The 24,465-nt window shown below is 40.6% G+C and overlaps 1 protein-coding gene across 3 annotated transcripts in view; it reads right to left on the bottom strand.

Moving 5' to 3' along the window:
* The window catches only part of STARD9 (StAR related lipid transfer domain containing 9), a 103,531-nt gene that overhangs the window by 75,303 nt on the left and 3,763 nt on the right, over window positions 1-24,465 (bottom strand). For 2 of the 3 annotated variants that reach the window (XR_009723915.1, XM_061343411.1), the window contains exons 2-3: window positions 12,768-12,837; window positions 9,377-9,493 (exon numbers count right to left, since the gene is read on the bottom strand). Coding sequence is in view for 2 of the 3 variants with exons in the window: in XM_061343411.1 (XP_061199395.1) it covers window positions 9,377-9,493; window positions 12,768-12,837 (187 nt within the window). In the remaining variant the exon portion in view is untranslated. Of the gene's footprint in view, window positions 1-9,376; window positions 9,494-12,767; window positions 12,838-13,143; window positions 13,259-24,465 lie in introns of those variants that run through there. The other variant, XM_061343412.1, reaches the window with a different exon arrangement.

Below are 24,465 nucleotides of genomic sequence, written 5' to 3'. Positions count from 1 at the left end.
CGCTGTCAAATGACTTCAGGAAGTTTGCAGGACACCAGCACCAGAGTTTTCTGTTTTTACTTCTAAGACACACAAAACTCACAAGGTTTATGAAAGTAACACACTGCAAATGTGCGGGTTCACTGCAACATGCACAACTGACAACCCAAAGAACTTGCTGTTCTCTTTTTCTTCTAAGCTGCTGAATGCGCTTACAGATCCTTTCTGCATTATTTAGTGAATTATACTGCCTGTCTTTTGTAAAGAACATGCTCTTTGTCGATGCCTAGCAAGGAAACAGAATGTGTATGAGCACTAGCAGATTGAACAGTTGGAAAATGTCTCTTTTCATTGTTTGTGAAGCAGTCTATTGATTTTCCATAATTTGTTACCAATATTCAGCTGAATCCTTTCCTGTGAACTCTTTAGGCTTCATATTTGAAATGTATCTGCATTAAATTATAGTTGCATATGAATGTATATGACTCTATAATTATTTCTATCGATTAATTCCTCAGTTATTTCAAACTGGTTTGTCTCCCCAAAATACAATGCTTTTTATGTTATGCATGGTAAATTGAAAATCAGCTTGGTTCTTTTGTGTCTTCCAGTAAAGCCTGCTTTCAAATTTGCAATTATTTGCAATAGTTCCCAGAGAAGTTTTCTGCAAAGAAATGTTGGTGTACTTAGAAAACGAACCTTGCACGATCACGAACTGAACACAGCAGCTGTGTTGCTGGCAGAAGCTATACAGCATGCACTCATGGTGGTTTCCTTTCCTCCGTCATAATCCATTAAATACCGATCCAATTACTGCACAAAAAGCCTTTTTTTTCTTTTTTTTCTTTTTTTTTTTTTTACTGCATGTTTCCCTTTTCACTTCTGTCTCCCTCTGCATTGAAGGAAAAATATAAATCTTGAGGATGGAATGCTCACTGCTTTTCAAATATTTCATGCCAAAATGCCATTTACACCCACAGTCACCGCCTCCTTCTCCTTTGCAGCAAGCCATGGGGCAGGGGCCAAGGGGAGAAATAAACTTAAGGGTTTTTCAGGAGATTTAAATTGCAGCTTTATTTTGTTATCACTTTCAGAATGAAGCGCATAGGCTGGGTAATAGGTTTTGAATTTGTCTTGAGAATTCACAAGACAATTAAAAACATGAATCCCACATCAAATGTACGGAAGCATCACAATCTCAGCTTAGAAAGGAAAGGTCTCTCCATTAAAGTTCTTCGGAAGTGTGATATAAAGCATTTACATTAATAAATAAAAAGTATAAAGAAGAGGAGCAAGCACAATGACTTAGTCTGGTGAAGGGCTGGAAAGTATGTTGCAATGGTGTGCTTCCAAACAAGACTGTTGTGTAACTTTTCTTAACTTTTTCAATTAACATGTAAAAAAAACAAACAAAACCCTCCAAAAATAAAACAAAACCCTTAGCACCACACTTAAGGTGCTGCATATTAAAACAAACGTATCTCTTCTATTTGCTTTTTAGTTAGACTCTGACAAGGAGGCAAGAAATACATCTGCCCATCTGCCCCTCTCCCCAACTGTTTTACTTAGAATCATAGAATAGTTAGGGTTAGGAAAGGACCTTAAGGTCATCTAGTTCCAACCCCCTGCCATGCGCAGGGACATCTCACACTAAACCATGTCACCCAAGGCTCTGTCCAATCTGGTCTTGAACACTGCCAGGGATGGAGCATTCACAACTTCCTTGGGCAAACCATTCCAGTGCCTCACCACCCTTACAATAAAGAACTTCTTCCTTATACCCAACCTAAACTTCCCGTGTTTAAGTTTGAACCCATTACCCCTTGTCCTATCACTACAGTCCCTAATGAAGAGTCCCTCCCCAGCATCCCTATAGGCCCCCTTCAGATACTGGAAGGCTGCTATGAGGTCTCCACGCAGCCTTCTCCAGGCTAAACAGCCCAACTTTCTCAGCCTGTCTTCATACGGGAGGTTCTCCAGTCCCCTGATCATCCTCGTGGCCTCCTCTGGAAGTAGTATAAAACCCAATTATCCTGGGAAGTTAAATGTGATGAAAAGCAGTTATAGTACTTTTAAAACAAAAAAGAAAGGAAAAATCTGTTTACAGGGCTCACGTATGCTCACTGTCATGAGCCATCAGGAATCCCCATTTCTGCCTTCAGAGCACAGAATAAAACACAGTCTTCCCAATTAATATATTTATTAAAAGATAGAAATAATTAGATAATGTATGTGAAAATAAGGGAGCACTTCCTAGCACACATCTAGAATGGACAGAAAGACAATGAAAACCTGTGTCACTTTATATAAAAAGTCTAGAAATAACAACCTTTCATTTAACACACTGTCTTGCTTCTGAGCAGGCTTGTAATACCTTCAACGGTTCAAATGCACAGTGAAGTGCATCAAAAGAGAGACAGTTGTTTTTTCACTCACATTGGTAAACCAGTGCTGAAGAATGGGGAAGTGGGGAAGGGAAGGTCAAGAAATTAGGAGCAGATATTGACATTCATAATAGAATTTGTTTTCATACCCTTACTACTTTCTCACTTATAAAACCATTCTGATTTGTTAAAGATAATACTTCTCACATGTCATACATCACAGTGCAACCTCGACATAGAGAGAAGCCCATAAAAATCTTTAAACCAAGATTATTTTAATGAGGTTTTTTTTCTGAATAGGCAGCCACTTCTCACCCAAAAGACAATGTAATCTTTCAGGGGAAAAAGAGTAAAAAAGTATCATCACTCAGCTGTTTACAACCATCTCTGTACACTCTCATGTTTCTTAGATTTACTTCAGAGACAGTAATCTGTTTCTTTTGGTCATGGCCTTTTTGGTCAAGTGCTTTTATGACTCATATTAGAAGGCCCAACAAGGGTCACAGTATTAGTGAAAGTGATAATATTCAGAGAGCCGCTCAAGAAATATTCATACCTGCATAAACCATTATGCCAAACCTAAATAAAATACTTATCAAGTCAAACCCAGAAGTGTGAAATTTCTTGAGCTATATGAATATCATTTATTTCATTCTTTCAAAAGCCTGAGGTAAAGTTTTAACATCTAAATTACAATCTCCTGCATAAACATTATCCTCTCCATATCCTGCATAAACATTATCCTCTCCATTTAACTGGTACACTGAGGTACAACGACTAAGCCTGAGACCTACAAAAAACATTTCAAGAAAATGCAATTGGAGATCTGGATCCCACTGAAACCAGTGCAAGTTGAGCAGTTAAACACTTCTCTGGATTTCACTATCCCTAATATTCAAAGTCTATTACTCATGGCACATATTCCTCTTATCAAAAGTAGCAGACTGCTACGCACCAGCTATCTATGGCAACTGCTGTGTGTAAATACCTGCTTGCACATCCTGTGGGTCACTCTGCCCACCACAGCTACTGTGCATGCACAATAACCGGATGGGTAGGATGGCTGGAGGGAAGCTGGACTGAAACTGTAACAACCAACAACAAGAATACTTCATGCTTCCATGTGTTCCGTAGCCTTAAGAATACTCTTATGCAGAATACCCTTCAGATTTTGTTCAACTGCTCTTATATTAGATCAAGATGATTAGTAGGACTTAAATGGGTATTTACTTAAGTTTGCAACTGTTCTAAACTTTTTTTCTTTGCTTAGTGGAGTTAAAAAAGACTAGAGGGAAGATTCAGATCTATTTTAGGTTTTACAAAGGAAACTCAAGAGATTGAAACAGACTGTTCCATGCCAGACAAGAATTTAAATAAGTTTAAATTTAGATGTTTGCAGGATGACTATAAGGGTCCCAAAGTACCTAAAAAATAACTACCACATTCAACCACCAGAATGAATCAGCAAGCCTGAATCTGCCTATAAGAATAAAAATAATAATCCTAAATATCATTGTGAAATCATTATCACATAGTATTTTTACTGCAAAATGGAAATCTGTCATTAATCCTTATTAAGGCATAATCCCAGAGTTATACGATGGCTAAAGAGTGATGGATTTCTGACATTGTCTTTGGAAAACAATCATGAACTACACGCAGCTTCCTGAAGACATCTGTGAGGGAAGGGGGTGGGAGAGAAGGAAGCAATAGTCACTTTTACACAAAATGTCCCCTTTTCCTAAAGAAGGTTTCATATAGTATCAAATTCACCTCCCAGAAAAACTTCACACAAGAATGCAGGGAAACATGGTGAAGCTACTTCACTGTATGCAAATGGTAATGTCCAGGTGCAGACACCCATCATTCTCCCTCTGCAAGACTGAACTACTTCTACAACAACATGGCACAGAGAAAAATCAAATCTGTCTCAAAAATAGCAGGAGAAGGAACATCATCAAAACTTCTAGGGCTTTTAAAGAATGTAACTTTATCTTGACAGTGACCGTTTGGAACACCATTCCCTTGTTTATAACCTGGAAAATGCAGATAACAAATTGCAGAGATAAAATTATAAAAACCTGGCAGGGCTTTTCCATTTTAAAAGCCTATATAATCTTTTCGAGCTTCCTTTTGTTTCTTATTTCCTATTTTGCCCATTAAGCGTTCTGCCCGTCCCAAACTCGTATTTATTTGCTACCCCTTCTTTCTCTGGTCCCACACAAGTTTTTGATACTCAGTTTCTTTCTCTCTGCCATGTAGCCCTACTGCCTCATTCATCTCTGTATTTAGAAGGATGTAGCAAATCTTTCCTTTCCTTCTTCCTTTGGTGGGCACTAGCCCTGCTTGACCTGGCCGGTGACTCTTCCCTTTGGCATTTCTTGATTATCTATTCTGTTTATGCACCAACAAATCCACTTATAACCCCCCCCCCCCCCAAACCTGTCTTTAACAAAAGAAGATAGGCTCCCCTTTGGAAAGAATTGCACATCTGTGAAAACAAATGAAAACTTCAGTTCAACATCCTCAAAGTATTCAGCTGCCCAGTAAGAAAACAAAAGCAATAGACCCAAGGATCCCAAACTGGCCACCTAAAAATGAGAGGTAACAGTGTAAAATTTGGATTTCAGCTTCTTTGGAAAATGAACATAATACTTGCACATAGCTGAACTATTTAAAAAAATCTGACATTTTGCAAAAAATTTAAATAACCTCAAAAGGAAGACTAAGAATTCAGACTACTACTATCAGACTTATAAATTAAGCCTATAAATTACTGGGTCATCATCAGAAACACTCAATAGCTCTGTATTTCTCCACAGTTAGGAGAGAAATAAAGAAAATGTAACTCTGGCTCGTACCTAGCTCCTCAAATGCTTTAAATGAGAAAATAATCTTAAGTAACAGTTAAAGTCTGTCTCCTTACTGGTGTCTTAGTGGTGAGTGGTGTCCCTCAGGGATCAGGGTTGACACCGGTCTTGTTCAACATCTTTGTCTGTGACATGAACAGTGGGATTGAGCGCGCCCTCAGCAAGTTTGCCAATGACACCAAGCTGTGTGATTTGGTTGATACGCTGGAGGGAAGGAATGCCATCCAGAGGGACCTTGACATGCTTGCGAGGTGGGCTGATGCCAACCTCATGAAGTTTAACCATGACAAGTGCAAGGTCTTACACCTGGGCTGGGGCAATCCCAGGCACAGCTACAGGCTGGGCAGAGAAGAGATTCAGAGCAGCCCTGTGGAGAAGGACTTGGGGGTGCTGGTCAATGAGAAAATGAACATGAGTCGGCTTCAGTGTGCGCTTGCAGCCCAGAAAGCCAACTGTATCCTGGGCTGCATCAAGATAAGCGTGACCAGCAGGTCGAAGGAAGTGATCCTGCCCCTATGCTCTGCTCTTGTGAGACCTCACTTGGAGTATTGTGTGCAGTTCTGGTGTCCTCAACATAAAAAGGACATGGAACTGTTGGAACAAGTCCAGAGGAGGCCACGAGGATGATCAGGGGACTGGAGCACCTCCCCTATGAAGACAGGCTGAGAAAGTTGGGGCTGCTCAGCCTGGAGAAGAGAAGACTGCATGGAGACCTCATAGCAGCCTTCCAGTATCTGAAGGGGGCCTATAGGAATGCTGGGGAGGGACTCTTCATTAGGGACTGTAGTGATAGGACAAGGGGTAACGGGTTAAAATTTAAGCAGGGGAAGTTTAGATTGGATATAAGGAAGAAGTTCTTTATTGTAAGGGTGGTGAGGCACTGGAATGGTTTGCCCAAGGAAGTTGTAAATGCTCCATCCCTGGCAGTGTTCAAGACCATGTTGGACAGAGTCTTGGGTGACATGGTTTAGTGTGAGGTGTCCCTGCTCAGGGCAGGGGGGCTGGAATTAGATGACCTTAAGGTCCTTTCCAACCCTAAATATTCCATGATTCTGCCTGTAACTTAAACCATCTTCCAAAACCAACAGCTACCCTACAGGTTATGTCTGCTAAGAAAGCTGTTTCACAGCCATCAACAATGATGGGGTCTTCTTTCAGCAGTCAGAAATCAGCATTGTTGTTAATCTAATTTCAGATTTTCCTCTTTTCAGAGATAAGAGGAGGCTTACATTACTTATGCAATGTCAATCAAAAAATGCTTTTATATATCGTGAAGTGTAACTAGTTCTTAGATTCAACCTTAGATTCAAAAAATGTGGACAGCAACACTTCTTAAAAATAATTTCTATTGTTTACTCTTTTTGCTCCAGCTTTTTGAAGGGAAAAGCACTTCCAGTTTCAGTGCTACTAAAAAAAATAAATAAAGATACATCACCCATCACATGGGCATTGCGGATTCACTAAACTGGTTCAGTTCCTCTTCAATTTATCGTACCGCAAACTGTGCTCTCCCCAAATTAGGGTGAAAAAATAAATACCTTCCCTATATTTTTGTATTTTTTAATTAAAAAAATGCAATAAAAGAAACATTAACATGAAGGGATGAGGAAAACCAAACAAGGTGGGCAGCATGTATTTTACTTGTATTTGCCAAAATGGAAATACAGGTCACAGAGAGATCACAGTCTTTATAAAAAGCAAATAGATCCAAACTTTTCATCCTAGGATTTGAGATTAATTACACATGTGTGATTTAAGCCTGCCACAAATACCTGTGAACTATATGATCAAAACATATAGGGAATGAAATGCCTTTGGTGTAGTCATCTCTGGAATGCAAGGGACAGGAACCTGAAGTGAACAATGTTAACATCTGGAAGAAACTGTAAGAAGTATTCAAAGAAGGAGATCTGTACCTTTAGAAACCTGGTTTTACATAAACAGGATTTATGATTTGCAGCCCTTGCATTATTATTTTATTGCCACAATTCTTAACAACTGAAGCAGCTGTTAAGAATTCATTTTTATACATCCATGGAGAGGACAAAAGAGACAGTTTACCAGAAAACAGCATTCCACAGAATGAACCTGAAGGCAGATACTTTAATCTACTTGTCATCCTCAACCAATACACCAACCACGTATGATAACAGTTGGCAGGGCATCCTCAAGGGAAAGTAATCCAAGGTCAGCTCATGAAAGAAAGCTTTTATGGGATCACAATATTACCGTAATTCCTTTGGCTGCTGATAGCATCATTGCCATAAGGAAGTTCAGAAATCTCAAGCTCAGCACTGAAATAATGATTCAAAACATGGAATTAGTACAATAAACTTCATTCATACAGTATAAGGGGGCAGACAAATGCACAAAAGCATGGCAAGATTGCAGTATTCCAGCAGCACTCTTCTCAAGGACATTTGAAGTGTGCTTTACTGGTTCTACAATCACCAAGATGGGTAAAAAGCCCAAGAAATTCACTCAGGACTCTAGACCTTTCAAAGCATCAGCCCACCTCTAAGTTTTTCTTAACTCATGAAAGATGTATGTCTAAGGCTCAGGAACCCAATGGTTACATGAGGCAGAACTGGACATCCTTTCAGCCAGCCTTAAGGCACAAGTAAGGAAACTATGGCCTGTTACTTCACTGTCTGTGGCCAGGGAGTTCATATTTCCCCCTCAGTGTTTTTATTGGATAAAGCCACATTCTATAACACAATGTTCTCCAATTGTCTGAAATACCTACACAGCCCCATCAAGGAAGCTGTGTTTACATTGCATTTTACATTCTTTTTCAATTGCAGTTGTATTTAATAACAACCAGAACAAAAATGTATGCTCTGTAGCTAATATTTATATTTTCCACTTAATACTTTGGTAATTTTTCTTACTGAGGAGATATAAAATTACTTGGCAGACTGTATTTATCAACATTTCATCTGCTAAACCATTCCAGCTAGGAAGCCAACTTTCTAGGTGTATGATGACAGATACTCACAAAGAACACAAAAATCAAAATAAGCAAGTAAGAAAATGTAAGAGGGGTTGGGAGGAACCTCAGCAATTCAACATTTAAAGGTTTATTATTTGTAATATCTAAAATGGAAGTTTATCTAGTGCTGAGTACTTTAGAAAGACAACTTTTATATAATGTGAATGTACACGCACTAAATACACTTCCCAAATTCCCCAAACCTCTTTCACACTACTGCACCAAGAATGAAAGAGCACAGTCAGGCATTTCCCCTGTAGTTCTGCTAATTGACAAATCTGATAGTTTTTCAAGTATTGACTCCCAAAAGTAAAACAATCCTGTGCTCATCAGTACCAGAAATACAAATTTTACAGGACTAGCTCAATTTTAAGTGATGCTTAGTGTGAAAAGCAACACAATTATACAGTTTGAGTTTTTAGGAACAATTGTACTGACAACAAGCAAAAAGAAATGATTCTGAAGACAAAACTCATTTTAATGCTGATATGTGATGGTATGTGTACATAGGGAAAAAGTCAGACAGCTTTGCTGTATGTTGTATTTATTTGTAGTAGATTTAATAATCACTTACTCATTAACAAGAAATTGTAATCACCACCTATTTTAATACCGAATCCCTCAATGTTCTTTCTTAATCCATCAAGGATCAGATCTTCTAAGAGGAGTCCCCATCAGTTATAAGGGATTTCCGATGCTTCAGCAAGGAAAAGTGCTCACAACAATACAGTATAAGTACAATTTACTACCATTATTTAAAGGTGTGATTACTTCACTGTTGATCCTCTCAGCAAAATCACTTTGCACTCCTCCTTCCACTTTAGAGCTTTCTCCCTTCAGAACCCAATCCCCCACCCCAAATCTCATTGCTAAACTAGAGTCCTCAGATTATCACACTTAATGATCACTACCAAAGTTAAAAGATCTAATGAAAGTGTGCATTAGTTGACAAAACAAGGGTGTTGAAGTTCTACTGCACCTATTTATTTAAGACAAAAAGGACTGAGCACTGTGGTATTACAAACAAGGTAAGAAAAAGATGGGGAAGAAAAATTATATTTCATATACCCTGTGTCTCAATCTCTTCCTGTAGGTGGATTTATAAGGGACAAACCAGGATGGGAACAGACACAAAGAACAGCATCACTTACCATTTCCTGAGATGCATACTTTGGATCTTCTGGATCAACTGACCAGTAGCAGTAATCAAAACTGAAGGCCACAGTCTTTTCTCTTGAGTCCCAAGTACTATCCAGCCTACTGTCAAGCTGACAACAGAAGGAAAAAGACAGAAAGAGCACTTCACTTTGAAGCTGAACAAAAAATAAGCATTTTAAAACTAACAGGATGTTTCTCTAGAATTTGTATTGTGGAAAAGGCATGGCAAACAGTTTGTCCTCTTTATTCAATTGTCTTTGATGCTCAGTGAGGAAGAGAAATGCAACCTTCTGAAGCATTTTTACTGAAGGCTTCATTTACCACAGCTAAGGTTCTCCAGGCTGTATACAATAATTTAGTTAATCTTCACACACCTATGTATCGGCAGAAAATCTCGACAAACCTCTAGATATCTCTCTGTCATTCTTCCATTTCACCAAGAGTCGCATTACAAAAATCAGGCCCCAAGTGAGAAAACAAAAGCAACTTTCTCACTGCACAGTTGAAAACGCAAATCTCTTCCCCCATTTCCCCTTGGCTTAGTCAAGGTTGCAAGCTAATGCTTCTGTCACTGGGCCTGTACTCACAAAAACAAACCTGGCCTTTATGGGTTAATACTAATGACAGTGAAGCCTTTCTAGCATAATAGTCAGAAACAGTGACTGAAATTAAGGCACTTGTATAAGTCTTTCTATATAATCTTGACCAAGAGATTTGTAATACAACAGATAAACTTGCAAACAAGGAACTAGAAATTGCTCTACTCATCAAAGAAGGGGAGCAATGAGTCAAAACATGACACAAAATTAACATTCTCCACATGCAATTTTGACCTAATTGGTAACATTATTGTAACCTTTGCATAACATAAGCAGGAAAAAAAGGTTTGTTATAATTTGGTACCTAAACAAACTGCTTCACTAATGGCCCCGGAAACCAGGGGTGATGGTGCTGTCTGCCAGAGTACTGGATAAAGGGTGCTGTAAGCACTGAACTCTGCTGCCAGCTGGAAAGTTTACAGGGATGATTAATTTACAGGCCCGTCAGTTAGGCTTGTGGGGTGCTGGGGCTTTTTCAACCAAGAAAAACCAAAGAGGACAGAAATAAACTTAAATTATCTTTGAAGTAAGAGGGTTTCATGAATTTTAAGTTCTGCACGATTCCAAAATTGTCATCTTGAATTAAATATAAACAAGGTTTCCTCTGGTCAGAATTAAGACCTTAACAAGCCTACAGGTCATCTTCAATAGTAACACTTTAAGTGTCACGATTCAGAGATGCTTTTATGCAGTTACCTTTAATTTTCTTAGGTTTTTTGCAGCAATAAGCAGAAGACAGCTTGAAGCACGGCCTTCCTACTGCAGTGTGTAAAATAGAAATTAAAAATAATTAAAAAAAACAACCCTCCACCTCAGGGAAAGCAGTCTCTGGTCACAGAGATGATGAAGTGCTTTGTTTGGAACTGCAAAGCACACCTACCCCAGATAAAATCATATAAACATTGGTGTGTAAATATTTGACACTAACTTGGATTCAAAGGCTGTCTAAATATAGTTTATAGATAAAGCAAACTCTCTGCCTTTACTCGCCAATTACAAAACCTCAAGAGCGCAAACATCCAGAAGTCGGCCTCTTTGCATCTCCAAACAACCCTCCTTGGCCCACCACAAGCAACCAGCCCCACTGCTGTGGCTTCCCCAGGATGCTGAGGCAACACACAGCTCCTTTAAACAAATACAATCAAAAGCCCTCTGGGTCTGACAAGCTTCAGCTGGACTCCATTAGGCATCTGTGGGACTGAGGCCTCCCCCTGCTGAGGGAAGCTCAGGGGCCCAAATCCTCACAGCCTTCCATCAAAAGGAGCGTGACCAGTAGGACCAAGGAGGTGATCCTGCCCCTCTGCTCTGCTCTTGTGAGACCTCACCTGGAGTGTTGTGTGCAGTTCTGGTGTCCTCAACATAAAAAGGACATGGATCTGTTGCAACAAGTCCAGAGGAGGCCACGAGTCTGATCAGGGGACTGGAGCACCTCCCATATGAAGATCGGCTGAGAAAGTTGGGGCTGTTTAGCCTGGAGAAGAGAAGGCTGCGTGGAGACCTCATAGCAGCCTTCCAGTATCTGAAGGGGGCCTATAGGGATGCTGGGGAGGGACTCTTCATTAGGGACTGTAGTGACAGGACAAGGGGTAAGGGGTTAAAACTTAAACAGGGGAAGTTTAGATTGGATATAAGGAGGAATTTCTTTACTGTAAGGGTGGTGAAGCACTGGAATAGGTTGCCCAAGGAGGTTGTGAATGCTCCATCCCTGGCAGTGTTCAAGGCCAGGTTGGAGAGAGCATTGGGTGACATGGTTTAGTGTGAGATGTCCCTGCCCATGGCAGGGAGGTTGGAACTGGATGATCTTAAGGTCCTTTCCTAACCCTAACTATTCTATGATTCTATAAATACACCCTTTGAAAAGGAAATAGGCAAAACATAAGCAATATTTTACATCCATGAGGCCTCTTATGCCACTAATAATTTTGTTTCTTTAAAACAAGCACCTGTATTCACTACAAAAATAAGTATAATGGAAAAAGATAAACAATTAACTCCTTCATTCCATTTTTGCCAGGGTTTCTCTTCAAAACCTAATGTATTCTTGAACTAGCAATTTAGAATAGCTGAATTGCTTGCAGATATAAAGAAAAAGGAGACAAGAAATACAAGATGCATCCATCTTCTAGGATCCCCACTGTAATCTCATGGTTCATTTATTTGCCTTTTGACAAGAAACATGTTTGACAACACAAAATTGCTTTGCTTCTATTCTGTTAATTTACTGAAGTGCCACAGGAGCTTTAAGTAGTTCAAGAGCCTAAACCAGAGGGCTGGTTCCCATGCGTGCTGGCTCCAGAACTCTCACAGACAACAGCTACATTCAGTTTGTTCTTATAGCTCTTGGTCTTTTACCAAGGTCTGAAGTGTAGCTGAACACATTTTGCTCCATTTCATGCAAGTCCATTGCACTCTGAGAGCAAGTATGAGGAGGAGGCAGGCAGGGAAAGAAATTATGCAGATGTTAGAGAGATAAGCACAAAATCCTAAGCAATTTACTAACAGCTTTGAATGATGGCGCACAGCCAGACTGCAGAAGCTTTCACAAATGTAAAATACAGAAAACACAACTACATATTACATCCCCTGGCAAAAAAAAAAGACCAAACAAACCCAAACCAAAACAATCCTCCCTCACACTTTCACTGTGGTTTATTCTAGACCTTTGCTGGTTTAAACTTCTCCCTTAGCATTTCATTTAGAATGATTCAATAGCCAAGCAAACACAGAAAAGCATCAGGATATCAGAATCCTTATATGAGAAAGTGAAGATGACAGAAAAGCATACCTTTATATTTCTGATTTTTGCCACTTTGCCATCAACTTCTACAATCACTCTTCCTCCTTCTGCACTCTCTCTGGAAAGAGAACACATTAAAAAAATCCATACATAATATGAAGACATAGAAAGGTGAATGTCAAATTTGTAAACCGCAGAAATTCGTGTTTACTTTGACAAACTACAAATCAGAGGTAGAATCCAGATACTTTTGCTTATAAGACACTCTGTGACAGGGTGTAGCATTTGCACATCTGCAGTCAGGTACCTTAATAGTGGGGGGTGGACCTTCAGGACTGTCGTGATGAAACAGCTTCAAAGCCCTTGGTCCTTGTCCTAAATATACTTTGTTAGGATTTTATTTCTGATTAAGAGTTGTTTTAACTTATATTTAGAAGGAAGTAGAGTGGAGCACTGATTGGTTATGCCTTGTGGAGTACGGATCCACATCACATACTTGTGAGCCACAAGTGTCATCAGGCTGCACTGATTTTTACCACAAAATCCACAGTGTTTGTTGTAGTCCTCAGAAAAGTTCTTTTTAGATAAACAAAACTGTGCTGAAATGTAAATGAACAGGATGGCTCCCTAAGTGCAAAGGACCAGGCACTGTCTAAAATTCCACTGAACGCAGCTACGACTGGCTACTACAGCCAACTTCCACTTCCAAAATGAGTCACACTAGAAAACAATGAAAAAAGGATGTAGCCAAAGGAAAAAAAAAAAAAAACCACCTTATTTCTGGGCCAATGGCATGATAGCTAAATAATTATCATGGATCTTTTTATATATAGCAAGACAGAAATGAGGAAGAAGAGGTCAGTGGCCTACTTCTATGACAGCACAAAAACAAACACTTCGGTACTGACAGGCGAAGAACAGGAAAAATATTTTTATCCTTTGTACTTCTTCCGTATTTTCCTTTGTGCTCCTATACTGACAAATCTTGTAAGCTGCAGCTTCACCATACAGTTTAATTTTGATAAAACCTGTACTTTGACGAACGCCTTTGTGAAGTTGGAAGAAGCTGGTTTAAAAATAAAATCAATTTTGTCCTTACTGCATTTTTGTCACCCTATTTGAAATTAAACTGAAGGCACAAACACTATCATTTGACATTAGCTGTATACCTATCCCCTATCATCAGGTCAGTTAATAAATAAGATAAAACGAGTTAGAAAATTCAAACCCAGTTGACCACTCTTCATTCATATCACTAGATCTGTCTTTTCTCATTACATATGTACAGACATATTTACTCCCCCACTGACTCTAATTTGCTTCCACTGACAGCTTTAACTTCCAGGCAGCAAACAGCACAACATGCCCTGCCTCTGAGAGTCTCTCTGGTTCTCTGTTTTCACTCCACACTTCCTGTACTAAAGCAACATTCCAAACAGCATCTTAGGACACTTAAGACTTCTACAGAGACCATCCCTGTAGCATTTGAGCTTTACAAGCATACAGAAGTTTTAAACAGATTTTCAAGCATAGACCATCCCTGTTTTGCAGATAGAAATAATGCTTTACCTTAAAGTCTCTGTACTTCACATTACTAATTTTGAGAAGCTGCCCAGAGACAGACTAAACTTAATAACTCCTGTAATACATACTTGGACATGGCACTTCACATAGAAAACACAAGCACAGCTCCCAGAGGTTTTAGTTAACCTGTGAGTGTTCAGCAGCTCAACACATCACTCACCAGAGCCCTGAGTCAGACCCCAGGAGAAAAAGGAACACTCAAAAGGGAGGGCATTTGCATTACATACAGCTGGGTACCAAATGTTGCATTATGTACAGCTGAGGACTGAGCAGAGGCCTCATAAGGCTTCCTGAAGAACAAATGAACAAGGACAACAAGGGCCTAGGGATACAGGCTGTATCTTAAGGTAGAAATTTGCAACTGATGCATTTAATCTGTACCTGTGCAATTTCATAGATGTTGTAAAAAGCAAGCGTTTGCCAACACAAGTAAGCTGGGGGACACAAGAAGCTCAGAACCTCAGTAACAAGCAGTGCTCCCAACCCCACTTGTAATTATTACGTGAAACTCATTGGCTTCCATCCACGAGTGTTACACAACCCTGTGAATGTATGACTTTATGCTCTGAATTCTCATCACCCAGTGCTCTCCCAGGCCACAGTCATTACTGAAGATTCAAGATAAAGAAAAAACTCCAAATACAAAACCTTTGAGCTACAAAAAATTCTTATGTAAAAAAATTATGAACATATAACAAATAATATTAAAAAGACAACAGAATAAAATCACCACACCACCTTTAACTACAGGGTAATAAGGATTCCTCACTATGCAGACAAAAAGCTCAATGCAACAGTCATGTAGCTTTGTTCAAATCTCATGACAAGAAAGCTACCAGCAAAGAGGGATAGAACTAAAGTCTCCCATTGCCCTGGGTACAGATTCACAGCACCCATACCTTTATCATAACTGCAGAGGCTGTTACTGAAACAGGCAATTTCTCTTTTCTGCTCCAACCTGCCACATGTGTTCCCATTTCTTTTCTTGCAACTGATCTACCAATCACACCTCCATGTAATGATTCAGATCAGCTGCAATCAGGAAACACACACCCCAAAATAAATACTCAGTGTGCCCCAGGACCAGTGGGTGCAGTGCTCACACGGTTGCTAAGCCAAAACAAGAGAAAGGGCAGGAACACAAAGTGGTAGGATTGGAGACCACTCCCTTGTGTAGCAGTTTATGGCCAGAAAGCATTGAGCATAAACAGAACTGGACCTGCAGCCATTCCCAGCTCTACAAACCATACATTCAGCCTCCTCATGACCCTGTGTTTGTATCATGTTTCATTTAGGTACATACCAAAGAAATCTGGGAGAGAAAGCACAGTTTAATATCCACACCCCAGGAGGCAAAGCAGACTCACAGCTGTTGGAGATATTCTGACCTTAACTCCAGATTGCAAACACTACAAAAGCTCTCCCAACAAAAATGGTGTTTATCAGTACAGCACTACGTAAATGTGCGCAGCAGTTTGCATTTCACTGATAAAACAATTTTTCACCCTTACAAACGGGTGTTTTGCTCCACAGGTATGAAAGCTGTATTACTTATACTAATAAAATCAAAGTACACTCCAAAGTGTACTCCAAAATGCACTTCTCTAGAAATACATTTGACTTCTGCTGCTCAGAAGTCACAGTGATCCCAATATTTAGTTTCCCCATCCTTCCTTCTTTGCCACTTCTGAAAAAAATCATGGTATGTTTGGGAAATGCCTTTCTTTGACATTACTTTGCATGAAAAGAAGTCATCCGTACAAAGATAAAGCTACAGCAAGACCATTTAATGGTACATGTCCCAGGAAAGGCCTGGATCTTCTCAGGCACAGAAAGTTTTAGAGAAATGCAGACTCAGCAATGGAACGGGGACACAAGTACAGAATGCAGTGGCAGGGCTGTACAGGGAGCTACAAGAGAGACTTGATGAAAGCAAAAGCTACTGTGGCAGTCCAAAGGAGATTTCCTTGTACCATTTGCTGTTCCTATGACTAATGATTTCTCCAGCCAACATGTAAAGTTAATGCAATCCCAGAGGGACAACAGACACTCTGGAAGACACAGAAAAACGAGCCAGGAGAAAAGAATCTCAGGAGGATCAAGACCCCTGACAGGACATTACACAGCTTGCTGGATTCACCCGGATGAGTTCAGACACAGAGTACAGACATGCAAGGAGGTATACAGAGCTGCAGGAAGCAGTGAGTGGAAAGAAAGGGGGGGCAGCTCTTTATTTTAGACTCTAAGATTTGCCCCACTTCTCCACCCTCTCAAATAACAGGCACTTGGAGAACAAAGGAGCTGACTTTTGAGAAGTCATTATTTATTTTAAAACCATGTACATGCACTCAAGCAAAAATACTGGAGTCATTAGCAGTAGTCCTGTCACGCAATGAAACAGCTTCTACAAATACAGACCACAAAGTCCTCACCAATCAAACATAGCAAAGCCAATATATACCACTTGAGTACCTGAGAAATCTGAAACAACTTCTGAAAGAATTTAATTGTGTCTACTCATAAAAACTTTGAAAATAACCCTTCACTGTAAATGTTGCAAGTACTTAACACTTCCTTCCCTACCAATTCCTATCACCCAAGTTAACCCCAAATCCAATTTCAACCTGTACTATAACAGAGGACCTCAAAAGCAGTACAGCAGCAGCATCAATGCTTCCCTTCTGGCAGAGATTTTTTTACTGTTCTGGGCAATTGTGTAAGTTCTGTCCCAGACAAAATGAGTTGAGAACACATCTGTTGAGAGACCAAAGCTGCAATAAGAGGAGCCCCAAGAGCCCATGCTGCTCCATAAGAAATGGCAGATAAGAAGAATGTCAAAGCCTTCACCATTAGAGCTCCTGCACTCGTGACAAGCTTCTACAACCACAACTTTCCCAGAGTATCCCCTCGCAACACCAGCACAATCTGTACCCTTATCCCTACTGCTGTAACCTGTGAAAGTCAAGCTGCTAACAGTATGAGCAACCCCACTTTGGCAGGGGTTTTTAATTAAAAAAGAAAACCAAGAAATAATCAATCAAGTAAATTCACCTCAAGTTTGTTTTCAATGTTTCCCATTATTTAGAACTATCCAATACCATCTGGGATATTTCTCTTTAAGTCATAATTGGTTTACCGTGTCTTGCGAACAGCAGTGCACACCCAGTCAGCAATCCTCCTACCAAATTCAGAACAGATGTTTATAAATAATTTAAAAATCTATATTGAAGCCAAGTACACAGAGTTCACCAAGACAGCACGCTGCTATACTGGACATGCTGCTCAAGTTATCTTCCAAGTCTGCTCCTAACTGCACAGAGACTTCATTGTCTCTGATAATGACTAACATAATCTGATAGTCAAAATTCAATGTTCTTAGTGATCACCATCATCCTCATGTGATTTCCTGATTCTCCTTTGCAAATTTTATATGGCAATGAAAAGTAGGAATTTTTGGTGCAGGATGTGCTGGGATAGCAGCTAGCATAGAGATGTTTTGGATTTGTGCTAGAAACAGTGTTGATAACACAGGGATGTTTTATTGCTGAGCAATGCCCACACAGAGTCAAGGCTTTTTCTGCTTCTTACACCACCCCACCAAGAGTAGGCTGGGGGTGCATGAGAGCTGGGAGGAGATACAGCCAGGACAGCTGACCCCGACTGTCCCAACGGATATTCCATCCCATATCCATATGTCATCATGCTCAGCATAAAAACTGGGGGAAGAAGAAGGAAGGGGGAGACATTCTGAGTTATGGCCTCTTGTCTTCCCAAGTAACCATTATACGAGATGGAGCTGCTGTCCTGGAGAAGTCTGAACACCTGCCTGCGATGGGAAGCAGTGAATAAATTCCTTGTTTTGCTTTGCTTGTGTGCATGACTTCTGCTTTGCTGATTAAACTGTCTTTATCTCAACCCATGAGGTTTGTCACTTTTACTTCTCCAGTTCTCTACCCCAGCCTACCAGGGGGCGGTGAGTGAGCGGCTGTGTGGTGCTTAGTTTTCAGTTGGGATTAAACCATGACAGAGATGAACATTAGGCATTGTCAGTGGTCTCCTCACATACACACCTACTCAAACAGCTGCCTTCACTTAATCTTACCAGACTTCTGATACATATAAACATGAGCTAGGAGAGGAAGTACAAGCTGGCCTCCTCCAGTCACAGTAAGCTCTGCAACCCTGTCCGTGTGATGGCAGAGGACAAGAAGAGTGTTTCTGTCTGCACTGTCTCTGAACACTTGTACTGCCAGAACAAGACCATCAGGCATTTTCCTTCAGCAGTACATGTCAGAAACACTCCTGATGAAAGTCTTTTCATCAGTCATACCACCAGCATTTAGGGAAGCATGAGTAAGGGGGGTTTAAATCAAAGCTGCAGTCCAGTCAGTCTAGTTTCATCTACCCTTGATTTCCCAACTGTTTGCTGAGTAATGAGATAGTATTTTTGCATCAAAGAAGTTCTGTGCAAATGCCATGATTTCCGTGCAAACCAGAACAGGGATACAGTGATCAGTTTTCGTTCCACCAGGACAGAACTTCAATTTGCAATCACAATCAAATACATGACTGACACTGAACGCTGCAGTGCACTGTCCCTTCCCTCTTCCTTAGGTACCTCTTTGATGGTATCAAAAGCAGCTACTGCAGTAAACCCTTACATTCTATAGAGGTGTAAAACTTCATCATTTTGTTTAAAATTTATGCTACAGATAGAAAGATGGCAGGAGAATTTTACAAGTGCATTGCTTTTAAAAGTTCACATAATGCACTGGACTAAAGAAAAAGGATTTTGGTAAATCCTACCCAAAACTTGTATAAATTCTCTGTGTACCTTGGTGGTGTCTCACCATGTAGAATCATCGAATCATAGAATAGTTAGGGTTGGAAAGGACCTTAAGATCATCTAGATCCAACCACCTACCATGGGCAGGGACACCTCACACTAAACCATGTCACACAAGGCTCTGTCCAACCTGGCCTTGAACACTGCCAGGGATGGAGCATTCACAACCTCCCTGGGCAACCCATTCCAGTGCCTCACCACCCTTACAGTAAAGAACTTCCTCCTTATATCCAATCTAAACTTCCCCTGCTTAAATTTTAACCCATTACCCCTTGTCCTGTCACTACAGTCCCTAATGAAGAGTCCCTCCCCAGCATCCCTACAGGCCCCCTTCAGATACTGGAAGGCTGCTATGAGGTCTCCATGCAGCCTTCTCTTCTTCAGGCTGAACAGCCCCAACTTTCTCAGCTTATCTTCATACAGGAGGTGCTCCAGTCCCCTGATCATCCTCGTGGCCTCCTCTGGACTTGTTGCAACAGATCCATGTCCTTTTTATGTTGAGGGCACCAGAACTGCACACAATACTCCAGGTGAGGTCTCACGAGAGCAGAGCATAGGGGCAGGATCACCTCCTTCGACCTGTGGGTCACGCTTATCTTGATGCAGCCCAGGATACGGTTGGCTTTCTGGGCTGCGAGCGCACACTGAAGCCGGCTCATGTTCATTTTCCTCATTGACCAGCACCCCCAAGTCCTTCTCCACAGGGCTGCTCTGAATCTCTTCTCTGCCCAGCCTGTAGCTGTGCCTAGGATTGCTCCGACCCAGGTGTAGGACCTTGCACTTGGCATGGTTAAACTTCATGAGGTTGGCATCAGCCCACCTCGCAAGCGTGTCAAGGTCCCTCTGGATGGCATTCCTTCCCTCCAGCGTATCAAACGAACCACACAGCTTGGTGCCATCGGCAAACTTGCTGAGGGCGCACTCAATCCCACTGTCCATGTCACCACAAAGGTTCCACAAGACAAGTATCCAACCAATGCACCATTCCCCAGGGAACATGTGCATGCAGTTGCATCACCTTATGTTACTACAACTTCTCTGAGATAAAGTATGTGGTCTTAGAGAGACTGCCCACTAAAGACATGGATCTGGCCAAGTTATTTAATGACATTGTACCACATTTTTCTTTGCTGCATACAAAAAAATCTGATCCCTGCTCCAAAACATTCTGACACTCACAAAGGATTCTGAGGACTTGGAAGGAAAAGTGTTCCATGAAAATGCAAAACATTAGTTAGAATGGTTCCAAAAGCTGTTTTTTTCTGTTTTTTAAGGATGCTGCAATAACTGTTTCTGCATAGGCAACAAGAGAGGTGAAGGAAGAGGAGAGCCTGTTACTCTGTGAAGTAAACCACCAGTAAGCTTATTGTGGAGTAAACCTTGTGCTCCTGGCTTCAATGAGTACAGCACTGTCACATAACATCAGCAGAAGCATCATTTTGTGTGGAATGGGCAGTGGTGGCTACTCAGGACATGCAGAGTCCTGTCCTTTTAAAGAACTAGAAAGTCTGCCCTTTACCAAAGCTACAGAACTTGCTTCACACAACTGCAAGAAGAATACATCTGGGAAAGGCTGCTGATGCAGCACCCTTATGAAAACACAGATGTGGCTCTCAAAAACCACCTGCTAATGCCCAGTACAGATACTAAGATAAAAGAGCGGCCACCTCCATGATAGCTTACATGGAACTTTAAATAGTAGACCAGGCAAAAGAAAATAACTAATTTGAGACAGGGGAAAAGATGTCAAGATAACCTCAATAATAGGCTAGGTTACAAAACAGGATATGCAAATGTTGAAACATGTCTGTTTGGGAGAGGGACCCCCTTTATAAACACAAAATTAGAATCTCAATTTTTCTTCTAAAAATCGCAGCTCTTCTGTGAAAAGAAGCTTGAAATCATGAGCAATGCATAACCAATGCAGTTTGCATGGATTTTCAGACAGCAAGTATTTTAAGCCCAAGAAAGCTCTTTCCTACCATCACATACCAACCCCTAAACACACAATTTTTGGGACAGAGTTCAGTTACCACCACCTGAAGAAAGGGATTCTCATTTAACAGAGGGACAGAGAGGAAGAACACTCACTCAACCAACACAGTAGGTAAACATAGATAAAAGCCTGCCTTTCCTCTAGGTGTGAGGGGATAACAGCACCAAGATAGCAAGGAATATGTATACTAAAGAGTAAAACTGAGAAGGGTAAAGAAACAAGCTCAGGGTAGGAAAAAGACATTTCACTGAGTTCATTGTCCTGCCTTAGTCCTGAACCTTGAATAGCATGAGAACTATGTAACAGCTCTAGTCAAGCTAAGAGGTGTTTTCTGGTGTTGCCTGTTACCTGCTTTTTTCCTATACTTATACCTTTATTTTCAGAGACATTTTGGCCTCTTTGAGATCACAATTTTGTTGTTTTCTTCAAAGAAAGTAATATTTGTTTTGCATTTGAAAATCACATCCATATGGAATGTATGTTGAATACCTATTAAACAAAACTATTCTACATCCATTTCCCAGAGAATTTTTGACTGAAATATATTTCTTGTGCTAATGTAAAATCTATACAGGCTTCTGATTACTTCCAGTAAAGCAGTTAATGGAGATGATAGCAATATTCCATCAACAGAGAGCTAATTTATCCAACACACTTGGGTCACACAGCAAAGTTTAAGCAGCTCAAGAGAAGTACTAAGAAAAAAACCGTCACATCTACATTTAGAAACACAAAGGGAAATTAATGCTTTGTCCTTGCAACAACTGGTGGTTTTTTTTAAGAACATTAAATCCAAGCACTTTTAAAGCACTAACCAAAAAGCACAGAAAAGGGAGCTAAAGAAGCTGAAGTTGTATAAACAAACTGTACCGATACTAATAATACTAGTGTCATTACACATTTGTATCAAACACATTTGAAGCAGTGTATCACAACAACAATTTGAATAAAGTAGGTTCATGGGGGGGTTTATTTTATATATAATTGGAAAAGCTTTTTAAATGTGAACCTAAATGATAACCTGTGGCTAACATTCCTCAGAATACATTCCTCTTAACAGTGGCATTATGAAGTTCAAGCAACTAGTGAAGAATAAACGTTTTAGAAAGAATATGCTTGGATAATTTGTTTTGGTGGGGTAGGAGGGAGAATAATAATCTCCAATCTGCTGTTGCTTTAATTTTGTTTTGATATGGCGTTTAACATCTGTTATGCATAAGATTCAAGGAATGTTTTCTACAAAATTTGCTGCAAGTTACCACTCTTGTCAGCAGTAGGCTATATTGCTGTATCTCAGTTCTTGTGGTTATACATGAGCATGTAAACTAGCTAGTACAACAGTCTATAAAATAGCAACAAGTCTTGCTTACAGAATAATCCTTCCTTTTACTTACCACACTAATTACAAAGAACAAAGGAGATGCTCCACAGCAGAGACTGGTTAATGAAGCTGACGCTGCAGCGGATTAGTAAAGGCATATGCAGTAAAACCCAATAGTGATTTACTTTGCATAATTTCAATAATTATCTTTAAAGGAATTTCAGTTTTCCACACCACTTTCCTTCTGAATAGAAACTAATTTTAAATATTCACATCATAAAGCACTAACCAGCTTAGCTCCTCTCGCTCAATGCACTGCTCAGGTTAGCTTGGCACACCGAGCACATTCCTGGAAATCGTAAGAAGAAACCTTCCCTACAATTCCCTTGCAACCTGCAGCCTTGGGGTTGCTCCTACCCATCATCCAAGTTCTTTTTTCTCAAACATGACTCTTCCATCCTTATCCCATCCTTGAGCCTCACTACCTGCTGCATCCCTTGGAGGCAATTAGAGGACTGTGCCATACAGAGCAGCAGTGATGAGGAGAACAACTGCTGCAGCTCAGACTGTGACAGTAAATACCGGCACAGCTGGAAGTGTGATTGAGCTTTGCCACTTGGGAATACCCAGGCATTTCTTTGATGCTCTCATTTGTCACGAGTGGCAAATGAGAGCACCAGGAACGCCTGAGGGGACTGGGAAATAAGCAGCTCCCCCGGAGACTTCAAGTTACAGCTTGGAAACAATGCAAAGCAGAAAAAGGCAAAGGGCAGCTTTTGGGTTAACTAATGTTTAGCAAACTCATTCAGGTGACATGTCTTTGAGGTCTGTAGAGGATGGGAGAGTTCAGCTGTAATATTAAAGACACTAGGGAAAAATTCTTTCAGGTAAGAGCTCCATGCCAATCACTCCTTTTCCAGGCCACAGAGGCAGCTGAGAAGTGGAGAATACAATCTGAACCGCACAGTGTCTTCTGTTTTGATGAGTCCTGCACAAGTAGCTTGCAAACTTCAGGGCCCAGCAAAGTACTTTAAGCTCTCAAGAAGTGTCACAGGGCAGCTCACATGTCCTAGCATAGTTTTTAACTAGCACCACTATAGTTTTACAATTCAATTGAACACACTTGCTGTGAATTATTTTAGCCAGGCCTTAGTCCACAAATCTGTGAAGGAATGCAATGTCTTCTAGTCACTGGTGCATGCTAAAAAGAGTATTCTATAGCAATATATGAAGCTTTTCATTGTGGTATAAAGCACTGTTTTTTAAAATCCTTTTTTCCGTCTTTAATACTTTAATTCTTTTCCCCCTATCTTTAATACCACTTACATAGCAGCTCTCAAACCACACCGTGACAAGGAAGCACATCCTGGGTATGCATGAGTGAACTGAGACTGGCTGATGCAGAGCAGAAGATGCAGTGGAAGTGGATCATGGAGGAAAAGGCATCAGGCAGCTGTGCTCCATCCTGATCCCAATGATACTGTCCTGGACACACTGCCTGCTTCCTTCCCAGAGGGCCTCCCCTGCACAAACATAGCTCTCCTTTCCTCCTCTCATGTAACACAGTGCTGAGGTCCATGATAAGAGCAATCAGCAACCACAACTAGGTACTAGTACTGAGATGGGACACCAGAGGCACAAAACAGTTTTAAACTATCAGCACATAAAAACTACCATTTTATAAAACTGCTGGCCTACACAAATAGTAGAAGGGCATGTCTAACACTGCATGTGTTTCTGCAGTATGCCAACCCTCAACACAGCTTTAAGAGAGCTACCCAGGCACAAGGACAACCCTAGACACAGCAATGAAATACTGAAAGGGTAATGTACCCCCTTTCTCATCCAGTCACCATTATCATGTCTGGAGGGTTAGATCTGCTGTTGCAGCACACCACTGCAGACCGTGGTGTTGGCATACCCTGCAGCAGAAATGAAGGAAAAGAAACAACGTTCCTAGTTCACATAGTTACATGTTAACATTGAAAGTGTTTCCATC

This window comes from Neopsephotus bourkii, unplaced genomic scaffold (genome assembly GCF_033783945.1).
Source record: "Neopsephotus bourkii isolate Nb327-2 ecotype Australia unplaced genomic scaffold, CSIRO-AGI_Nbou_v1 NB_1825, whole genome shotgun sequence".
Lineage (NCBI taxonomy): Eukaryota > Metazoa > Chordata > Aves > Psittaciformes > Psittacidae > Neopsephotus > Neopsephotus bourkii.
This window is presented reverse-complemented; position numbering and strand designations above follow the sequence as displayed.